Here is a 19,965-nt window from a genome sequence, read left to right on the forward strand (position 1 = left end):
CACTCCTCTGTGACACCTATATGCTTATATATATATATATTTTGTGGTTATTTTGGGGGTTCAATATGAGCTTGCAGGTGTCCTGTATATTTTACTAATTGTACAAATAGTTTATGTATTTAGTGCTGCAAAGTTACTGATGGCACAAAGAATTAAACAGCATCGGCTTCTAAATGTTTTCAGAAATGTCACTTTCATTCACTATTGCTCAAAATTATTTTCGTTTTATTTACAGGTACATTTTTACGTAATAGTTAAAGCTATTTATACATTTGGACACAGTGTGTCGCTGATCGCTCTTACAATAGGAAGCACAATCCTTTGTCTATTCAGGTAAGTTTTCAGGTATAATTTACAGTATTTTCTCCTTTTCTTTCTTGGTTTGCAGGGCCATGGGGTAGGCATATGCCACGTAGAGAGGGAAGATAAGAGAATCTGCACTAACTCCTATAGGAAATGTGAACGGGTAATGGAGGATTGATTAATAGAAAAAGTTTTGTTAAAAGCTATGAGTACAGTAAATAATGAATCATATGTAAATGTAATAAAGGAAAATACAAAGAACAATAGGACATTATTATACGGTCTGTAAGAGATGTGTGCAGAGGGATGCAAAAGGAGACCGTTCAGGGTGAAATGAACATATGGCTTTATTGATCCTGTCCTTTTAAACAGCACAGCAAACAAAAATATACAAAAACAACAAACACCTATCCCTTTGTAAGGGCTAACTTACTTCCCCCAGTCCCTCTCTTACAAGACTGGGAGGATGAGCCCCTTTCCAGCCTATACCCCAAAGTCTCAGCGGTACCTTAAAGCAGGTGTCCCTCCAGGTCAGTGGTGTCCAGGTGTCTTGGTGTGCTTGAGGGTCCAACCTCTGGCAGGTTCTTGGGTCCTCTGCGTCCAGGAAAGGAGGTCTGGTCCCCTTGTGTCTTGCTGTCAATATACATTCCTCCTGTATATTCAAGACCCTCTCCTCATGTCAGCACCGTTGTGTGCTGAGGAAATCTCTGTGTCCTCTTCTGTGTCTTGTCATTAGCACACAGTAAACCTGTATGCTCAGAATCTCTCTGGGTCTGTTTGAGCAGAAATTTTAAACCTGTCTGATTACCAGGTGGAGACTGGCTAATTGAGTGGCTGCAATTAACCAGTTCCCTGCCTGATTCAGAGCTCTGAGGCAGCTTTCTTTAAAAAGGATGTCCCTGTTACACGGTCACATAAAAAATTAGTGAGTTAAAGGTGGCTTCAATATAGAATGAAATGTAAAAAATGTAAATAAAGTGCTATCCACAAAAAAAAAATCTCAAGTGTTAAACCTTTGAAAAATGGCTGTAAAAAAGGGAAACGTTCTTCTAAAAGTATCTCATTGAGTGGCTGCAGCTTCAAAGGATAACGACCATGTCCAAACCATATCTATAAATGCAAAGGAAAAGAAGTGCAAGCTTTCATAGTGTGATTTATAATTATTAGAATATATCTGAACACATAGCGTGTCCTATTACCGGTAGATGATACAGACAAATGTATCAAAATAGGACATGTAGGTAAAAAAAAGAGAAAACAGATGAGATACAATTGTGTCAATCGATTGAAGAATTAAATGTATGGATGTGCCCTTACGAAATGTAAGAAGGATGACCGCTTATCTGCAAGTGGGCTTAAGAAGACCAGCATGTGGTCAGGTAATTGACATTGCCTCGTTGTGTGGTGATGTCAGCAGGGGGGGCTTTAAGTTCGCTGTGGGTTGCAAACAACCGGAGTTCCGGAGTGGTTTTGGTGAAGTTATGCCACGTAGAGTTCAGGTTTTACTAATATTTGTGTTTTGAAGTAGAACTAAAAATAGCAAAGCAATATATCATATCCACAGTTGACAGAGTAAATTGAGTAGCATACAACTCATTTGTGGAAACATTCTGGTTTACCTTAATGAGCATTATTTGAAAGGGGAAGGAACACGAGACTTGTATAGAAAAAGAACACATCTTTATTCTAAAATATCAATGTTTCAGTATACAGTAGTTATTACACCTTCATCAGGACCTGTAATTACTACACTGAAACGTTGTTTAACCCACCTCCCCCCCCCCGGCTGCAAGGATAGGGTATACTAATACAATGAGGTAGATATTACTACAGTCTGTGTACTTTTGGACAGGGTTGGTATCTGTTTCAAGGTGTGTGTTAGCTCAGTGGTTTACTGTAACGCTCGGCCTGCCCACAAACCAGACGAGACCCCGGGACTGAGGTGGAACAGACAAATACCACACACCTAACAGTAAACAGGGGCGCGGCCAGAGTGTGGTAAGTAGCGTGGCTGGTCCGGGAACAAAAATAGGAGTAGATTGGTACTTGCCAAATCCGGCGTAGAAAGGTTGAGTCCGTAAGCTAATGGTCCAGGAGTAGAGAAGGCAGTGTCGTAGAGTGTCCGTAAGCCTAGGTCAAGGAGAGGAGAGAGCTGCGTCGTCGAGGGTCCGTTTGCCGAGTCCAAGGGGTATAGAAGTCAGCGTGGTAGAGTGTCCATAAGCCAAATCCGAGGGTCCAGAAAGCAGCGTGGTCAAAATCCAAAGCCAAGGTCGAAATCCAGGGAGGTCAGCAGAGAATCCAGGGACAGGAACAGGGGCTGAAACAACAAGAGAGCCAAGCAGAAGCAGACAGCACCAAGGTACAGGAGCTATGCAGAGCACTGAGAGAATGGGGAGACCAGACTAAATAGTGGGCAGGGGCCTATCAGGGGAAAGGGAGGAGCGGAGATGCGGTCCAGGGGTTAATCCTGATAGGGGAGAGAAGCCTGGGGGCGGACCCGATCGAGCTGGGGCTGGAGAGCATGCCAGTGCGCATGCCCATAAGGAGGAGGCGGGACTAGGTTCAGGACGCCAGGTAAGAGAGGCTCGGGTCCGCGCGCACTTGTAAGGATGACGCGCGCGACCCGGAAGAGAGACGCGGGGGTGATGCCGACGGCAGAGGAATGCCGCCGGGAATTCTGAGCAGCGGAAGAGAAAGGTAAGGGGGCGCCGAGAGCGGGAGTCCCCGCAACGCGGGACCTTACATTTACCTGTCTTCTCAGGGTATCCTTGATGGTATCCGTGCCAAGGCTGTAGTTGAGGAGTGATCAAATAAAATATAAAAAGGCACCAGGAACATTTAACTGAATCATTTTATTGTCAGTAGCATCAAAGCAGCATTATTCATCAGGACAGGTTTTCAGCATTTACTCAATGCTGTATTCATCATCTCCATTGGTAGAAGTCCATTCCTGATCCCAACTTATATCTGGAAATGGAACCCAGAATAGATCCACCTCAGGACCCTACAACTGAAACTGGACATGGGTCAAGCCTCTCCCAGGACCTACATATCCCTGTGACAGAATTGCTTCTTACAGAAATGTAGACTTCTTTCAGCATAGGCATTACAGGAATCACATATTAGGCATTCTTCACCATGAAGACTGTATATAGAGAGGCTTTCCTCTTTCACCTTTCTGTGACAGTATACCCCCTATTCCTGTTATTCTGGGGTCCTATTATTGAGAAAATACTATCCCTGCCTGGAAAATAATAAAAGTGGCTGCTCCTTACACCACAGGCCAGGTGGACATGGAGACTCCCCTTGATGGGTATAAAGTTAGGGTGTGGATGATGATAGGATCCTTGGAGGCTCATCTTTGATGGTAAAATCCTCATGGGGGTCTAAATTAAAAGAGTGGATCCCAACCTTTTATATCTAGGGAGTGACTAACACTCTGCCCAGACAACCACAGGGCCAAACATGTGCCTGGAAGTGCAACATTTGGAAACATTACAGGGACTAACTCACATGCCAAGCCTTGTGAGAGCTAACCCTAGCACTGCCTGCAGCTACCAGGGCTGACATGCAGTCCAAGGGGATTTTTAGCAGGGTGCTACAGCTGTATAAAAGTCTTGTATGCCTTCTCCTTTCAAAGAATCCATTGATGTCAGCAGTTGCAGTCCCTGCCAGGGACGAGCACCTAGCGAGTTCAGGTACATGAAGGCATGCACTTCCCTTTTGTTGATTACTTTACTGAGTGACATTTGTCAAATATAGCAACAGAGGAGCCTATGCAACAGTAGGGCGCCAGCAAGTCACTACAGGCAGTCCTCGGTTATCCAACGGAATCCGTTCTGGAAGTAGCGTTGGATAGTAAAACTGTAGTAAAGTGAGTCCCATGTTAATCAGTGGCGGTAAGCGTTGGATAACGTATTCCGGCGTCGAAAAATGGCCCTTAGGTTTGCATGGTAAAGCGTTGGATATGCCATTCATTGTAAAGTGAAACATTGGATAACGAGGACTACCTGTACTTTTGGTTTGATACATAGGGCTTTATTGACTAAAGGTTGATTATAGTGCAGTTAACATTTGGCATTATTAAAATATTTTATCTCAACAATTCTTTAGAATTACCTTCATACTGACTAAGGATTATATATTGATAAATGGGTAGTGATATTCATTTCATTTTCTTCCATGAAATTGCGTTATACAGTAACAGTATTAAATAGCCCATGCAATACACATAATCGATAACTCATAGAAATTAGCGTTAACAGCACTAGTAATGCAATTGTGGAGGAGTAGGTTATATCACAGTTTTCTGCCATAGTTATCTAATAGGATTTCTTATAAAACTCTATGGAAGAAAATTATTCAACATCTTTGATGCCACGGGCTACCAATGCAAAACAAATTCATCTTGGCTGGTACCAAAGGGGTTAAGATATAACATAAACCCCATGGAAATAAAATACAGACAGAGTTTTTTAGGGAAAGGATGTGACGTCATCTAAAGGGTGTCACATGGTCTACAACAACCAATCAGATTGGCAGAAGTAGCATATGACGGCAGCCATGTTGCTTTTGGTGACGTCGTGTTAAAGGGAAAAGAAGCACAGCCATTCTAATTGGCTGGCTTCATTTTCTTTACATGACGTCACCAAAAAAAAGGCACATGGTTTTCACACGCCAATCAGATGGCATGTGAACCATTTGCCTAAAATGTGATGTCATAGGCCTATAAAAGACTTTGCAGCCTCATTTGACTGCAAGAAGCCGAGGAGGGAGGACCTCCCCACCAATAGAAGGACAAGGGCATGCTGGATGAAGATGAAGAAGAAACAGTTGAAGAAGAAGATACAGAAGAAGATGAAGAAGATTGAAGACCCCGAAAGACCCAAAAATAGATTACAAATTTAAAAGAAAGAAAAAAATGGCTTTGGATTTATTTTACCTGTGGCCCGTTCCTGTTTGAGTATGTGGATTGGTTTGAGAGCTTGCGGTGTCCCCAGGAATCGGAGGGTGAAGACATCTAAAGGTAAGGAAAAAAAATTGAATGTATGTTATTTTTCATTTACAGGTTTTTTTGATATATTTTTATTGTGATTGCATTTTTTTTTTGCCCATTCATTGCCACTGTATTTATGAATGTCTCTTTATGGATATACACACATACAGGGACAAGCAATGGTTGTTTTTTGCAAATGCTTGCTAGTATGTATTTTAAATGTATATTGGTTATTTGTTTTTAATTGTGTATGCTATTTATTTTGCATATTGTTTGATTGAAGTTTAGCTGGGGTTTTAAATTGTTTATTTATGACTTTTGATTGCTGTTTGTTTTTTAATGTTGGATTCTTTTTTGGCTTTTGATTTTGAATGATGCAATTTATTTGGATATTTATTTTATTTATTCATGGTTTTGTTTTGGTGTTTTAATTGTTTATTCTGGTCTTTATTTTGGACAGGATTAATTGATTGGGGGTAATTTTGTTCTGTTTACTTCTTAATTGTATTTTCTTTTGTGATTGTTTGGAATGCATTGTATCTTGTTTGTGATTGTTTTTATTTTTTAGGTTAACCATTGACTGGCATAATATATGGGCATGATGTACCCACTGTGCTATTCAATTGTTTTATTGGACTTTGTTATCTATTTGGTTGGCTATTATATGTGTTTTATTTTGCAATATTATGTGTTTTTTCTTTTGTAATGTCATGATTTATTTGGGCCTGTTTTTTTATTCCTTTGCCATTTCTTGCTATACTGGTAAATCATGCCCATATTATATGGGCATGATGTACCTACTGTACCATTGAATGGGTGAAGGTTAGGGGTAGTTGCCTAGTGAGGGTGCTTAGGCCTCCTGGGTGGGTAGTGGGAGAGGGTCGGTTAACCCCTTGATTAATCTAGCAGTTATTAACCGCTAAGGTTATTAAGAGGTTAGGGGACATTAGATTGTCTTTTTTTATTGTTCTGTATTGTTTGCGGCAACGGAGGACATAGACGGTGATGAGGATGAAAACGGCCTTCATCGTGGCAGCCTGGCAGGGGTGAGTGCAAGATTTATTTACTTTATTTATGCTGCCTAATGTATTTTAAATTGGCAAATGCACTATTATCCATATCTGGATAATCATAATTTTGCCAATTATTGTACTGTATGTGTTAGGGGGCGGGTGGGGGTAGGGGGGTGTATTGGCCTTGTGTTTTTTGGGGCACCGCATTGGTACCGCAGGATAGCGAGGACCCACGGACTCACAAGGGGATCACTCGAGGGCCCCGTACTGCCACAGGGATTACCCGAGGGCCCCGGACACCCGCGGATATCACCTGGGGACACCCGCCGGCCTGTTGTATCAATGCGGTGCTGAAAAAAGGTAAACAAAGATTTTCTGACTGTCTCCATTTCTTTTGCACTTCCTTCAGCTGGTGAAAAGAAATGCTGAGTTTTCAAAGTGTGATACACTTATCACCGCTTAGTGAATCGCCCTGACTGGCAAAAAAACTCACGTTTGCTGTTTTTTGCCTGATTGGATGATTATTTTTTTCACTGACTTTTTCCCCCCTGAAAAATGTCTTTAAGAGCGATACTGCAGTGTTATCACTGCTTTGTGAGTCGCGCTGCACGCAGTATCGGTCTTAAAAGACACTTATCGGTCTTAAAAGGACTTTTCAGTGCTTAGTACATAGCCCCCTTAATATTCAAGAATTCATCTCCACAAGCTTACTACCACAAGATTTGCGTAAAGCAGACGTGGGGCCTATATTTTAAAAGGGAGAAAGAATGCAACCAGGGAATTAGCCTGACCGATAGTGGAGAAGTTATTTGAAGGTTTAATACGGGATAATATTCAGGAATAACCAATGGAAAATAAAATAATTATTAATAGTCAGCATGGATTTATGAAGGATAGATCATGCCAAACTAACCTTATTTGTTTCTTGGAGGAGGTAAGTAGGAATTTAGATGAGGTTAATGCATTTGATGTGGTGTACTCAGATTTTGCAAAGGCTTTTATATGGTTCCACAGAAGAAATTAGTGTACAAAATAAAGAAATTGACTTCTGTAAAAAATCTTTGCATCTGAATTGAAAATTGCTTGAAGGATAGACAACATAGATTTATCATAAATGGAACCTTTTCAGGTTGAGCTAACCTAAGAGGAGTACTTCAAGGTTCAGTACTGGGACCACTGTTTTTAACTCGTTTATTAGGGAACTCAATGTTGGCATAGGGAGCAACGTCTCCATCTTTGCTGATAACACTCAATTTTGTAAGGTCTTAAAATCAGAGCAGGATCTAATTTCTCTCCAATAGGACTTGGATAGACTGGAAACTTGGGCAGGTATATGGCAGGTGTGGTTTACTACAGATAAATGTAAGTGTAGCCCTGTTTCCTAGTGAACACAGACCGCTACCATATGCTGTATAACCTGTAGGCTCACAGGGCCTAAGCCTCCGCCACGGAGAGCCTGGGGCACACGTAATAATAGATAACACTTCATACTTGGTGCAGCGCCTCCACCTGCGATGGCTCCCGCCAGAGGGGGAGTGGTTCCTCGCAGGACACTTATATATATCAATACACACATGCACAGCATATAAACAGCCGAATGACTTTACTTGTCTGTATAGGCAGATATATATATATATCAACAGGTGTCACTCCCTAGAGGCGACACTATCTACTGCGTCTCACAGGACGCTTCTCCCTCCCGTCACCGGGTGATCCCACCCCGTGTCCAATACCCCAACACAATATGCTCCCCACCCTCAAGTGAGATAAAGATATGTGTGACTGTGCAGCCACTATGTCCCGTGTGAATATATGGTATAGTTGGTGCACTTGGTGATGGTTACCTGCCGGGCACTCCAGTACCCGGGCCTGCAAGGAATCTTCACAAAGGGTCAGATGCGATATGGCTCCAGCAATAGGCATCCGGGGCGATCCCACCCAGATGAACTGCAGCAACCGTAGCAGGGTCTGAGCCCAGACCTCCTGCTAGATGAACACTGTCTCTTTGCTAGATCACAGAATGGCACAATAAGGGAACTGGAACCTGTCTAAGGCCAATCCCTATCTCCGCTCCACTCTACGGGGACACAGGGCCTAACTGGGCCGGGGTATAAGGCCTAGGTAGGGGCTGAGTGCCTCCCTACACCTGGAGCTCCGTCTCCTTCCTCCTCCCGCTAGCTCTGAACAACGTGCGCGCCCCTTCGACCTATATCGCCCTTCCTCTCGCTATTCCAACCACACGATTGGTTCCCTGGCGTCACATGGTCTCGCGGTGGCTGCTGGGACTCGTAGTTCCCTATGCTCCACCCTATAGGAACTTTTCCTCCTTCGCGGGCTTTGGCAACTATGCCCGCGCATGCGCGACCTCTGCTCTCCACCAGCTCCACCACCTTCTGCGCCTGCGCCAAAACTCAATATGGCGGCACCCTATATCGCGGAACCTCCGATATACCGGAGCGTTCCCTGCCCTGCTGCAAACCCTCCCATCCGACAACAACTGCGGGAGAGGGGAGCCCGGCTACATAAGGTTATGCATTTTGGAAACAAGAACAAACAGGCTACATACAAACTAAATTAGGCAATATTAGGTAAATCGTTGATGGAGATGAATTTAGGAGTGCTTGTAGACAGCAGGCTTAGCAATAGTGCTGAATGTCAGGCAAAGGCAAACAAGATCTTATCTTACTTTAAACAGGGCAGGGGGGGGAGTGAAGTAAGCATAATGATGCCACTGTATATTACAAAAGAGGTGTCTAAGAGGGGATATGATAAATATATACAAATATACTCAGGGTCAATACAAGGAGCTTCAAAATAACTATTTATCCTAAGGGCAGAACAAAGGTCACAGGGTCATCCTTGAACATTGCAAGACAGGAGATTTCACCAGCAACAAAGAACAGGGTTCTTTACACTAAGGGCATTTAAAATGTGAAATTTGTTTCCCATGGAAGCTGTGATGGCAGATCCAATATATCTGTTCAAAAGAAAAAAGGTTGGACATATTTTTTAGAAAGGAAAGGTACAGTATACAGGAATACAACAAACAAGTAAACATGGGAAGGATCTAAGCTTAATATACTGTAGGTTGAAGTTGATGGACATACAGTATGTCTCATCTACTATATATAGATATGTAACTAAAAGAAAAAAGTGAGAATGTGCACAAAAAAAATTATAAATAATACCAGTAACACAACCGAACCTTGAGGGGAATCGTGGGTATGATAAACTCTAGTCATTAGCAGTGCACCAAGGTAAATATTGATATAATCATAAACACTAGAGAAAACGCCTTAAGGTAAAAGGAAGGTAATCCACCACATACATCAAGAAAACACCCATGCAAAAACTTACAAAATGAATTTATTACAATATTATGTTATAATGATAACCAAAAAACAGAAAAACTGGTTTTATGCTATAGAATGGAAAAATATTACTAATACACTGTATTAGGATTGGGCTCCAGAGATTATACTGCACATACTGTATTACATGTAGCAATACAAGTGTTATGTTATTTTAAGAAAAAATGTGACTTACACTGTTAATGTAATATACAATTATAGTTCTGTTTTGTTTTCACTATTAATGGTTAAGCCCTATATTTATTTTGTGTCTGATTTTATTATTTTTATTGATGTCAGGCTGCTTGATAAATTTGATCTAAGTGATAGTGACATGGTACCATTTCTCACTGCCAGCAAACCATGTGGCAATGAATGCCTCTCTTACAAAAGTGAATACATGCTGTATATATAATATAAATTTAGCTGGGAAAGTTCAAGAGGGTCTAAGAAAACAACATATTGGGCTAAATGGGTCATCAATTTGGTTAAAGAAAAGTGCAAAGCTCATGATTTATTTTTAGGTGCAAAAATTAAAAAACTATTCTCAACAACAAATTCTAGTGTCACTTTTGGATTCAAGAGGAGAAAACAAGTTTCAATATATCTACTAGAAATATTAACAGAAAGATAGTTGGGAAAATAATATTATACTGTACAGATGCATCGGCCGTTATTTGAACATATCACGGAGCCGTTTCCGTGTGCTCTGCTGTACTCTACGCGGCCAATCACGCGGTTCATTTGTTTGAATTTCATGGATCCCGATTTCTTTGGGTACAATTCTTCGCGTTTCCGTGGCAGAAATGAATGAATTGTAATGTGTACAGTACTGTGTCAATTTGCAGGTGTTTAAAAACCAAAACACTAAAATGCCATTTTCTACACTCGATAAAAACGAGTCAACACGCGGTAATGACGCGCCATGATATGGGTATTCCGAGAAATACAACACGGGATGTGTTCGAATAACGGCCGCTGCATCTGTATGCCACTTGGGAAACTTGGTATTGTTATTAATAAAGGTTGACTTGTATATTAATCCATATGTATATTATTCATATGTTTGCACTTGTGTTTATTTTCTTTGTGGTAATTTTAGGCTTCTTTATTAAATAGTCTTCGGCCCATTGCTTTGATTTCTTCTTTGTTAGTTCTTTTATTTAGCTATATATTTTTATAAAATATAACAACTGAAAAAAAAACATTTTTGCTTGAATATAGATTTTTTTAGATCTTATGTTACAGCTACATTTTATTTTTCAACAAACATTGGCTATAATAATAACATGCTACATTTTGTATTGTGCATTATTCTTACAATCTAATATAATGATGAAAACCTTATTGTATATTTTGTAAAAAAATGTCATTTTAGTTAGACAGTAAGGTTTTTATGTCGAAATTTGACACGCTGTTAAAGAGTTACTGTATTTGAGATTGTTACACATAGCTGAATCTTTGTACTGCAACTCTTACATATCTGTATATTGCTATATGATATTGTACTGTAGCTTCACCCACATATTGGGGGTTGTGTCAGTGTTTCTTTGGTGCAAATCTAATGCAAAATAGTTGCTTTATGTGGGTGCTACATTTGACTATATTTGCTTATTTTTGTGCGTCATATTTTTGATGGTCATTATGTTACATCATACTTATAACTAAGATTAAGAAACAAACCTCAAGAGATGAGCACTGACCAGCTAATAGAAGATATGTGTAATGTAATAAATGAATATATGACAAATATGCAGGGTCTATAAAGTACTATAATAACCCTACAGCAGGACAACTAAAAGATCAGCGATGCACTGTGGAAACTCAGAGAGAACCTCTGGGATCGTTACTGGGACCCCTGCTTTTTAACTTGTTTATTAATGACCTTGAGGTTGGCATAAAGAGCAAAGTCTCCATCTTTGCTGATGACACTAAATTGTGTAAGGTAGTACAATCAGAGCAGGATGTAATTTCTCTCCAGAAGGTTTTGGAGAAACTGGAAACTTGGGCAGGTACAGCAGCGGCAGCTTTTATTTGAGTAAAAGCCGCCGGCTGCATGCGTGTGGGAAGCGGGGAGCCGCGGCGCGTGGCGGCGCACTGTGACGTCACAGTCACATGCGCGCCCGGCTTCCCCGGCTTCCCCGACACCCCTGGAGATTAAAGTAAGGTAAGCGGGGGTGCGGGGAAGCAGAGGGGCAGAGCAGGAGCCGGGTTCGGGGTCGGGAAGGGGGGGTAAATTGCGCGCAAAGTGGAGGGGGGGTGCGTGGGGGAAACGCGGCGGCGCGCGGTTTTTGCTGGCGGCAGCCGGGGTAGATCCCGGCATGCCGCCGGCATTTACTCAAATAAAAGATGTCGCTACTGTAAATGGCAGATGAGGTTTACTGCAAATAAATGTAAGGTTATGCATTTAGGAAGCAAGAATAAACAGGTGACTTACGAATTAAATGTGGATACATTAGGGGAGTCCTTGATGGAGAAGGATTTAGGAGTGCTTGTAACAGCAGGTTTAGCAAGTGCCCAAAGTCATGCAGTAGCTGCAAAGGCAAACAAGATCTTACCTTGCATTAAACGGGCAATGGATGGAAGGGAAGTAAACATTATTATGCCCCTTTGTAAAGCCTTAGTAAGACCACACCTTGAATATGGAGTCAAATTTTGGGTACCACTCCTTAGAAAATACATTATTGAAATAGAGAGAGTGCAGCCACCAAATTAATAAAGGAGATAGACAATCTAACTTATGAGGAGAGGCTAGTTAAATTAGATTTATTTACATTAGAAAAGAGGTATCTTAGAGGGGACATGATAACTATATACAAATATATTCGGGGACAGTACAAGCAGCATTCAAAATAACTATTCATCCCCAGGGCAGTACAAATGACTCTGGGTCTTCCCTTAAGTCTCAACCGATGAGGAGAGAAACCAGTGACTCACATAACAACACCAACACTGCAACAAAAAACCATTAACAAAAACCTCCCAAGAAACTGACAACCAGCCCACTATCACTAAAACCGAAGCTCTACCATCTCCCCTCTCTACAATACCCAATTTCAGTGAAGGGAAAAAGAGAGCTGAGATCTTACCTTTTACTCTACCATGAATACATGAAATATGAATAAATTATTCGATAAGAAGGGTAATCCAAACTCAATATCAAACATGACAAGTTTAGGTTCTCGAACACCATTTTCTCTTGCTACTATTCCTGCTTTTTCTGCCCCTATCAAGTTGAACGCCCCGTTTGAAATTTCCTGTGCTTAACTGAATGCCGGGTTAGTACCCAAACACAAAATGGAAACTCGCAAAATCCCATGTGAGCAAAAGCTAGATTTATGTTTTTTAACGGAACTTGGCTAAAGGAAAGTACCTTTTTGTACCCTCAATGAGGCAATTCCTCAAGAATACTCAGTCCCCTAAACCCCCAGAGCCATTGACAAAATTGGAGGAGGAGTTGCTCTTATCAACAAATCCCATCTCAATTGCCTTTCTTGACCAAAGGCTCTTCATTTAAAGCCACTGACTTTGAATTCCTCTGCACAAAATGGATTATCAACGCTAAAACTTCAGCCAACGTTTTGGTGGTTCACCACCTTCCAAGAAATAATGAGGCATTTATTCAAGAATTCCTGTATTTGTTAACGTTGATATCCTTAGACAATTACAACATCCTTATTGCAGGACATTTCAATCTCTGGTTAGAGAAAATCAACCCTTCTAGAAGCACATAAGTATAGACCGTTTGATTCACTACTTCTGGATCCATCCCACCTTGTCTGTCACACTCTTGACCAAGCAATGACCTCAGGTATATCCTCTACTCTGAATGAAGTCTATAGCCTGGATTGGTCAGATCATGCTTTCATTGAATGTATCTTGCACTTGCCAGATAATACCTCCAAACTAAAAAAAAAACAAATTGTTAGGTAAAGTAAAAAATTATATGGACCATAGTATTTTTGAGAAAATCTTACATTCCTCCCTCTGTCCCCAATACTTCCTCTCTCATGTTGGCATTCAATATCGCAGCTAATGCTGCTCTTGATATTATTACTTAAAAAAATTGCTATTCTACAAACAACAAAAAGGCAACCCTTGGTTTTCTCAAGAGTTAAGAATCTAGAGATGTACCCTGCGTTCCGCAGAAAAGCAACAGGCTAAAGAGAAATGCCCGTATAACCTTACGGATCTTAGACTTATAAGTAAAATTATATCAAAACCGTTATAGAGGGCAAAAACCATTATTTGGCCTCACAGATGAATAATTTGAGTAATAATTTGCAGGAACTTCTCAGTCATAAACTCTGCTTGGGCTGACCTGTTTTTTGAGCCAGTCCACCCCTTATGCACAGAGGCACAGAGTTGGATACATTTAATTTCATAGTTAATTCACTAGGGATACTAAAGACTACAATGAAGGAAAAGTGGACAGACACCATCAACTCAAAAGGAATTTTAGGATTGAACATAAAGAATCATCTAGGGACTGGGACACTTGAAACAGGGAGATTGGCAGACACCCTAACACACCTAGTGGTTCTACAGAAGAACACAAGGATTTTTTAGAACCACAAACACAAAAATACAAAAAACACAAAAGAAAAGAAAGACATGTAGAGGTAAGGGGTGGACTGAAAGACAGAAGTTTGGGTCTTCAGAAAGGAAAACAACAATCAAAGGTAAATAGTAAAAATACTAACTCAGCCTCACCCATCACTACTCAAGTTATTAGCCTCTCATCTATTGTCTTAAACTCACATGACCTGAGCCGCTTGTCTAAAGGTCTATTCTGTTCCCCTGCTATGGACTTTGATGGGTTGGAGTCGATAAAGGACACACACATTTTTGTCAGACGAGTTCTTTTATACAAATCTTTCAAATTAAAGAAATAAAATGCCTTCCAATATCAGGGCCTACAAGACTTAGATGAAAGGGACATTGAATAACTCCAGACTCTGAACTCACTCCTGGAGGAATCAGATTGGGTTCCATGGGAGGGTCCCTTCACCAATTTTAAACAACAAGAAAAGTTCACTCCTAGCTGGGATATCAGTCCCAACATAGATATTTTCATTGATCTTGTCACAAAAGATTTGGAAATGTACATTATCCCAAGAGTACTGACAATCTGACAATAACTTAATATAAATCTCTAAAAAAAAAATCTAGAATCGAATACATTAATAACAATCAAGCAATCTGATAAAGGAGGCAATATAGTCAAACTACAATAAAGAAAACTTAAGACTCCTTTTAGACACTACCTTCTACAAGATTCTAGCCAAAGATCTGACTGATGTACTGTATATCATAAAGAACTCAAGATGCTCTGCAGCTATATCAGATCTACTAGGTGTTCAACATCACTCTACACACGGGAACAATACATCTGGACGGGCTGAGGTGGCTATTTGCCATTTTTCTGATGCTAAACTACTTCTGAGGAGGAACACATCACAAGGGAAGTACTAAATTTTTTTCATGCATGGGTATGGGCCAGAAGATACAGTAGGATCGTAATTCCTGAAACGTTGCCCCACCTTCTTGACTGACTTGTTGCGTTTTTGCCAGATGCTACAGTATGTCTTATGCAAACATTAGTTTTTTTTAAAGTACCCCACATTGGACTTGTTTTAGGGCCTATTTCTTTGCCTTTATTCCTCCTCGTGCTTATCAGTTTCTTTTTCTATTTTCTTTCCAGTATTTGGATTTTTGCCAATATCACAAAGTTTTCTGTGTCCTTTTTGTCTTTTCTTTTATGTACAGGCATACCCTGCATTAATATACGCAATGGGACCGGAGCATGTATGTAAAGCGAAAATGTACTTAAAGTGAAGCACTGCCTTTTTCCCACTTATCAATGCATGTACTGTACGGCAATCGTCATATACGTGCATAACTGATGTAAAAAACGCATGTGTAACCGGCTCTATAGTCTCCCCGCTTGCGCACAGTTTCGGTACAGGTAGGGAGCGGGTATTGCTGTTCAGGACGTGCTGACAGGCGCATGCGTGAGCTGCCATTTGCCTATTGGGCAATATGTTCTTACTCGCGAGTGTACTTAAAGTGAGTGTCCTTAAACCGGGGTATGCCTGTAGTTGATTCTTGTTATTACCTTTATGCATTTTTCTACTTATGAGCAGTAAAATATATTGATCTATCATCATGACTTGTCATATTTTCTTACATGAGTGCATGTGAGTTATACAGTATGATATATTGGGTTTGGTAGAGGATTAACAGGATCCTCCTTGCCCGCTGAACATAGTCAGAATAGAACATATTTGTTTTAGTTACTGGCGGTGCTGGCTGTCACTCTTTAAATATATATCTATATATATACCGTTACATGTGTGTATATATATATATATATATATATATATATATATTTATATATATATATATATATATATATATATATATATATATATATATATAAACTATAAAAATACTATGGGGGTTATGCACTAAGCAGTGATAAGTGGGGTTTTTGGGTGCTATGCACAAAGCAGTGATAAGTGCTTTTAAGTGAGATAAATGCCTTTATAGCGTGATATTGCCTGTTGTGAGATTCACAAAGCAGTGATAACAGTGCAGTATCGTGCTATAATGGCTTTTTATCTGACTTAAAAGCACTTATCACTGCTTAGTGCATAACCCCCTAAGTGCGCAAATTAAAACAATTAAACAAAAATAGTAAACAGTTCCTGCCTGAATGTTAAGCTATACACAATAGCACATATATAGGGAAAAGGGAAAAACATCGACGCAAACTGCTAACTAAACCTTTAAAAATTGAGCATAAATGAACTGGGTATAATTGGGAATTGCTGGTTACTCTGAAATGAAGAGAAACAGAATATGGTGAAGTACGTTTTAGTAAAAGTATATGCGCAAAGGTAGATCGCTACTTACAAAGTAGCAGATGTAAACAAGCATATAGGATATTATAATCCTCTCCTGCTGCCTGGAGTGACGATTTGTTTGTCCTCCACGTGGAACGCTGAGACCCTCCGTAGTGGATCTCCTCCGGCTGCAGTTACCCTCCTGAGCTTTCTGGTTGTTCCTCCGATGTCGCGAGACTACTCCGATGACGTCACTGGACCGGAATAACAGCCGCAACTTGAGGATACTGTCCAGGGGTGCTCTGTTATTAGGGGGATTATGCTGGATGTAGATACAGTGGCGGCAGATCTTATTCTAACTCGGCCGGAACCGCAAGCCGCGTCCAGACGCGTCTGGGTCCCGCTTCCACGAAGTGACAGCCTCCCTGATGCCTGTAACAGGCAAAGATGGCGATCCTGCAGCATGCTGGATATTCAGGGAGCAGCCCCTTCACTGGCAGCCGAGGCTCCCCCGGTGACGTCAGCGTGCCCTCAAGACGTGACGCGATGACGTCAGACGTCCGGGGGGAGGGGGGCGGGCCCCAGGCATCAGACCTGCCCTTTTCCATTCCAGGGATGCTGTAGGTGGCGCATGACGACATCACGCCACGTCGCGCTGGCGCTCTGACGTCACGTTGGGGGCGTCGACATCCAGGAGCATGACAGCACTGATCATGGAGGGGTGAGTACCCATTTGTGTATAAATAGTGGTATGTTTAGTATATTCTGTAGCCTTCTCCTTGATAAAGGCAATTAATTGCCGAAACGTTGGACCTTTGGTGTCACAATAAACTGCACCTTTAGAAAGACCGTGTTCTTGCTTCCATTTCCTTGCCTTGATATATATATATATATATATATATACATGTAACGGTGAGACCCCTACCCAATCTCATATGGGCCCCTATGTGAGGAATCTGCCCCCAGTTACATGTGGTGTAGTGTGGTGCACATGCTGGCTCACAGGACTCCTGAGTCTCCCGCTGGATGGTATTGGGGAATTCACCAGGACTGGCTCGTGAGTTAGTGCTGTGGTCTTACTCACAGTTGGTACAGCGCCTCCATCCCTTCCAGATCCCCATGAGAGCAGGGAGGAGTCTCTGGAAGAGAACCCCTGGGTGCAGCTTCTCCCTGATTAACTCCAGTCTCAGGCAAGAAGGGTCTTCAAATCAAGGGCATCTTTATTTGCAGCTTCAATGGCAGACTGCCCATCATAGCGGCCTGTACTTAGCCGCACATTTTCAGGTTGCCTACCTCAAGGAAGTTCCCTCCTGACTCTGTAATAGAGACAGGGATATCTCTGCCATCTCTCCCCTAAGGGAGTGCCACAATCGTGCCAGAGCCCTGGCACAGTGTGGTGTCTGCTTGTCACACTCTGCAACTGACACTTGAACTTCACAGACTCAGGATCAACCTTGAACACAGGATGATCTCCTCAGACACACTAACTTTAGGAAGTGATGCGTAATATATAGGTTCCAGAAGACCCACCCCTGTGTCACTAACAGTGGATACAGAGCATGCTGTCACTTCCTTTGCTACATATTACACCTCACAGGGGGTTGAGGCCAATCCTCATGATAACTTCTGCCAAACCTGCCCTCTTAACAGGGATTACTGCACAGAAGGAGAGAGACATGTAAACCCAAAATTACACTGGGCTACATACACATACAATATGGAGTCTTTATTGTTCAGGCTTGAATTCTTCCTATAGTATGTTGGTACCGCGGCCCAACGAAGCTTCCTTGGATTGGTACAGCTGTACCTACATAGAACATCAGTACTCTGCTCACTAGTTGTGAGCCTTGCCACACTTTTTGACACCTATACTGTATTTTCTGACCTATTATTTATGTTAATATTGTGTCCACATTTTTAGCTTTTATTTTATACTTATTGAAATCAGTTGTCTGAGGATAACATACAGTGCTTTCTTTTATTGTGGCTTTATGTTATTATTCCTGTTTTTGCACCATTAACTAATACTATTTTGCTACTGCTGCGACACACTTTATTCGAGCAAATACCCAGTATGTACCTGGCAGATACCTGGAATGCGCGCTCCTCACCTCTGACAAGCCCCGTTGCATTTGCCTTCCCAGCCTGGGTTCATGCCTGGCTGATGGGCGGCTGATCTGTTAAATGATAATGATTAGGATTTAATAGGCTGCAATGCTTCGCGTGTCTACCAGATGGCATAAATTCATGAATTGTAATGCAGTATATATATATATACTGTGCAGTATTGCAGCCAGCGGGAATAAAATGCTTCAATCCCTGCCTGGAAAATAACCCAATGCACTCGGGCAGAAAACAATCACAAACCTCAATACACCCGGGTATACCCGAATTCGTGGGACTAGCCGAGCTCGAATAAAGTGTGTCGCCAGTGTACGTCATTTAAATATTACTTAGCTGAGCAATTAATGTTTCTCCCATGTATATACATCTCATTACAAGCATCATTATCAGCATCGTCGTTCATTTTTTAAGTAAATACAGGTCTTAAGGGGGCATCACAATACTTTAGTCAGTTTGAGGACAACTACAATTAAATGTAATTATTTGGTTACACATGAGACAGACAGGAAAAAACCGTTATAATAATACATGGTTGCATTAAATGAACAAAGGTTATACATTAAATTTACAGACATCTCGTGGACAGTTAGAAATATAATTATGGGCATAAGTAACATTTACAGACAGTACTAAAATTATGTTTGAAAGGTAGGATACGCCTGCAATGTGATGTTAGAAGTGGCCCTGCCACTAGGAGCTTTCAATTAAAAGGTAGGTTAAAATATTGGGTACAGTGGATGAAAAGGTTGGTGAGTTTCAGAATGCAATAGAGTAGCTGTAACATTTCCAAACATTAGTGAATGGCAGCAAATGGTTAAACTCTTTGGCGGCCCTTCGGCTGCTGCTAAATGCAGACACATTTGGGGCTATTCTGGTGTTATGTCCAAGAGATTCTTTGGTAGAATTAAACAGCAGCATAGCACAGTACTGCACCTAATGGGAGACATGAAGGGAGAAAGGGACTGATGAGATCTAGGGGGTATTTGAAGCGTCTCTTTTCCTCCTGCTGTTAAGCCCTTCCACGCTGGCTTAGTGGAAGTCTATATTGGGGAGTCTCTCTTATGGAGATGCCTCTGGGGTGACTCGGGCGTTAACAATATATGCACCATGTAAACCCTACATAACTCCTCCTATTGTCACTCCCCAAATCACCAGGTAATGTACATGATGCAAAACATGAAGCAAAAACCTTGATACCTTGACGCAAAGAGAGACAAGATTGAAATTACACAATTTACTTAAATTTTGATCAAAATGTGATTTGATAATCATCCTTAGGCTGTGCTTAAAGTGCCTTGTGACGGCATCGCGATATCGCTCTGAATCATATA

The 19,965-nt window shown here is 41.3% G+C and overlaps 1 protein-coding gene across 1 annotated transcript in view; it reads left to right on the forward strand.

Annotated features, from left to right (window-relative positions):
- Positions 1-19,965, forward strand: part of VIPR2 (vasoactive intestinal peptide receptor 2) — a 184,219-nt gene that overhangs the window by 148,731 nt on the left and 15,523 nt on the right. The window contains exon 5 of the mRNA XM_075587818.1: positions 236-333. Coding sequence (XP_075443933.1) covers positions 236-333 — 98 coding nt within the window. The remainder of the gene's footprint in view (positions 1-235; positions 334-19,965) is intronic.

This window comes from Ascaphus truei, chromosome 2 (genome assembly GCF_040206685.1).
Source record: "Ascaphus truei isolate aAscTru1 chromosome 2, aAscTru1.hap1, whole genome shotgun sequence".
In the NCBI taxonomy this organism is placed as follows: Eukaryota; Metazoa; Chordata; class Amphibia; order Anura; family Ascaphidae; genus Ascaphus; species Ascaphus truei.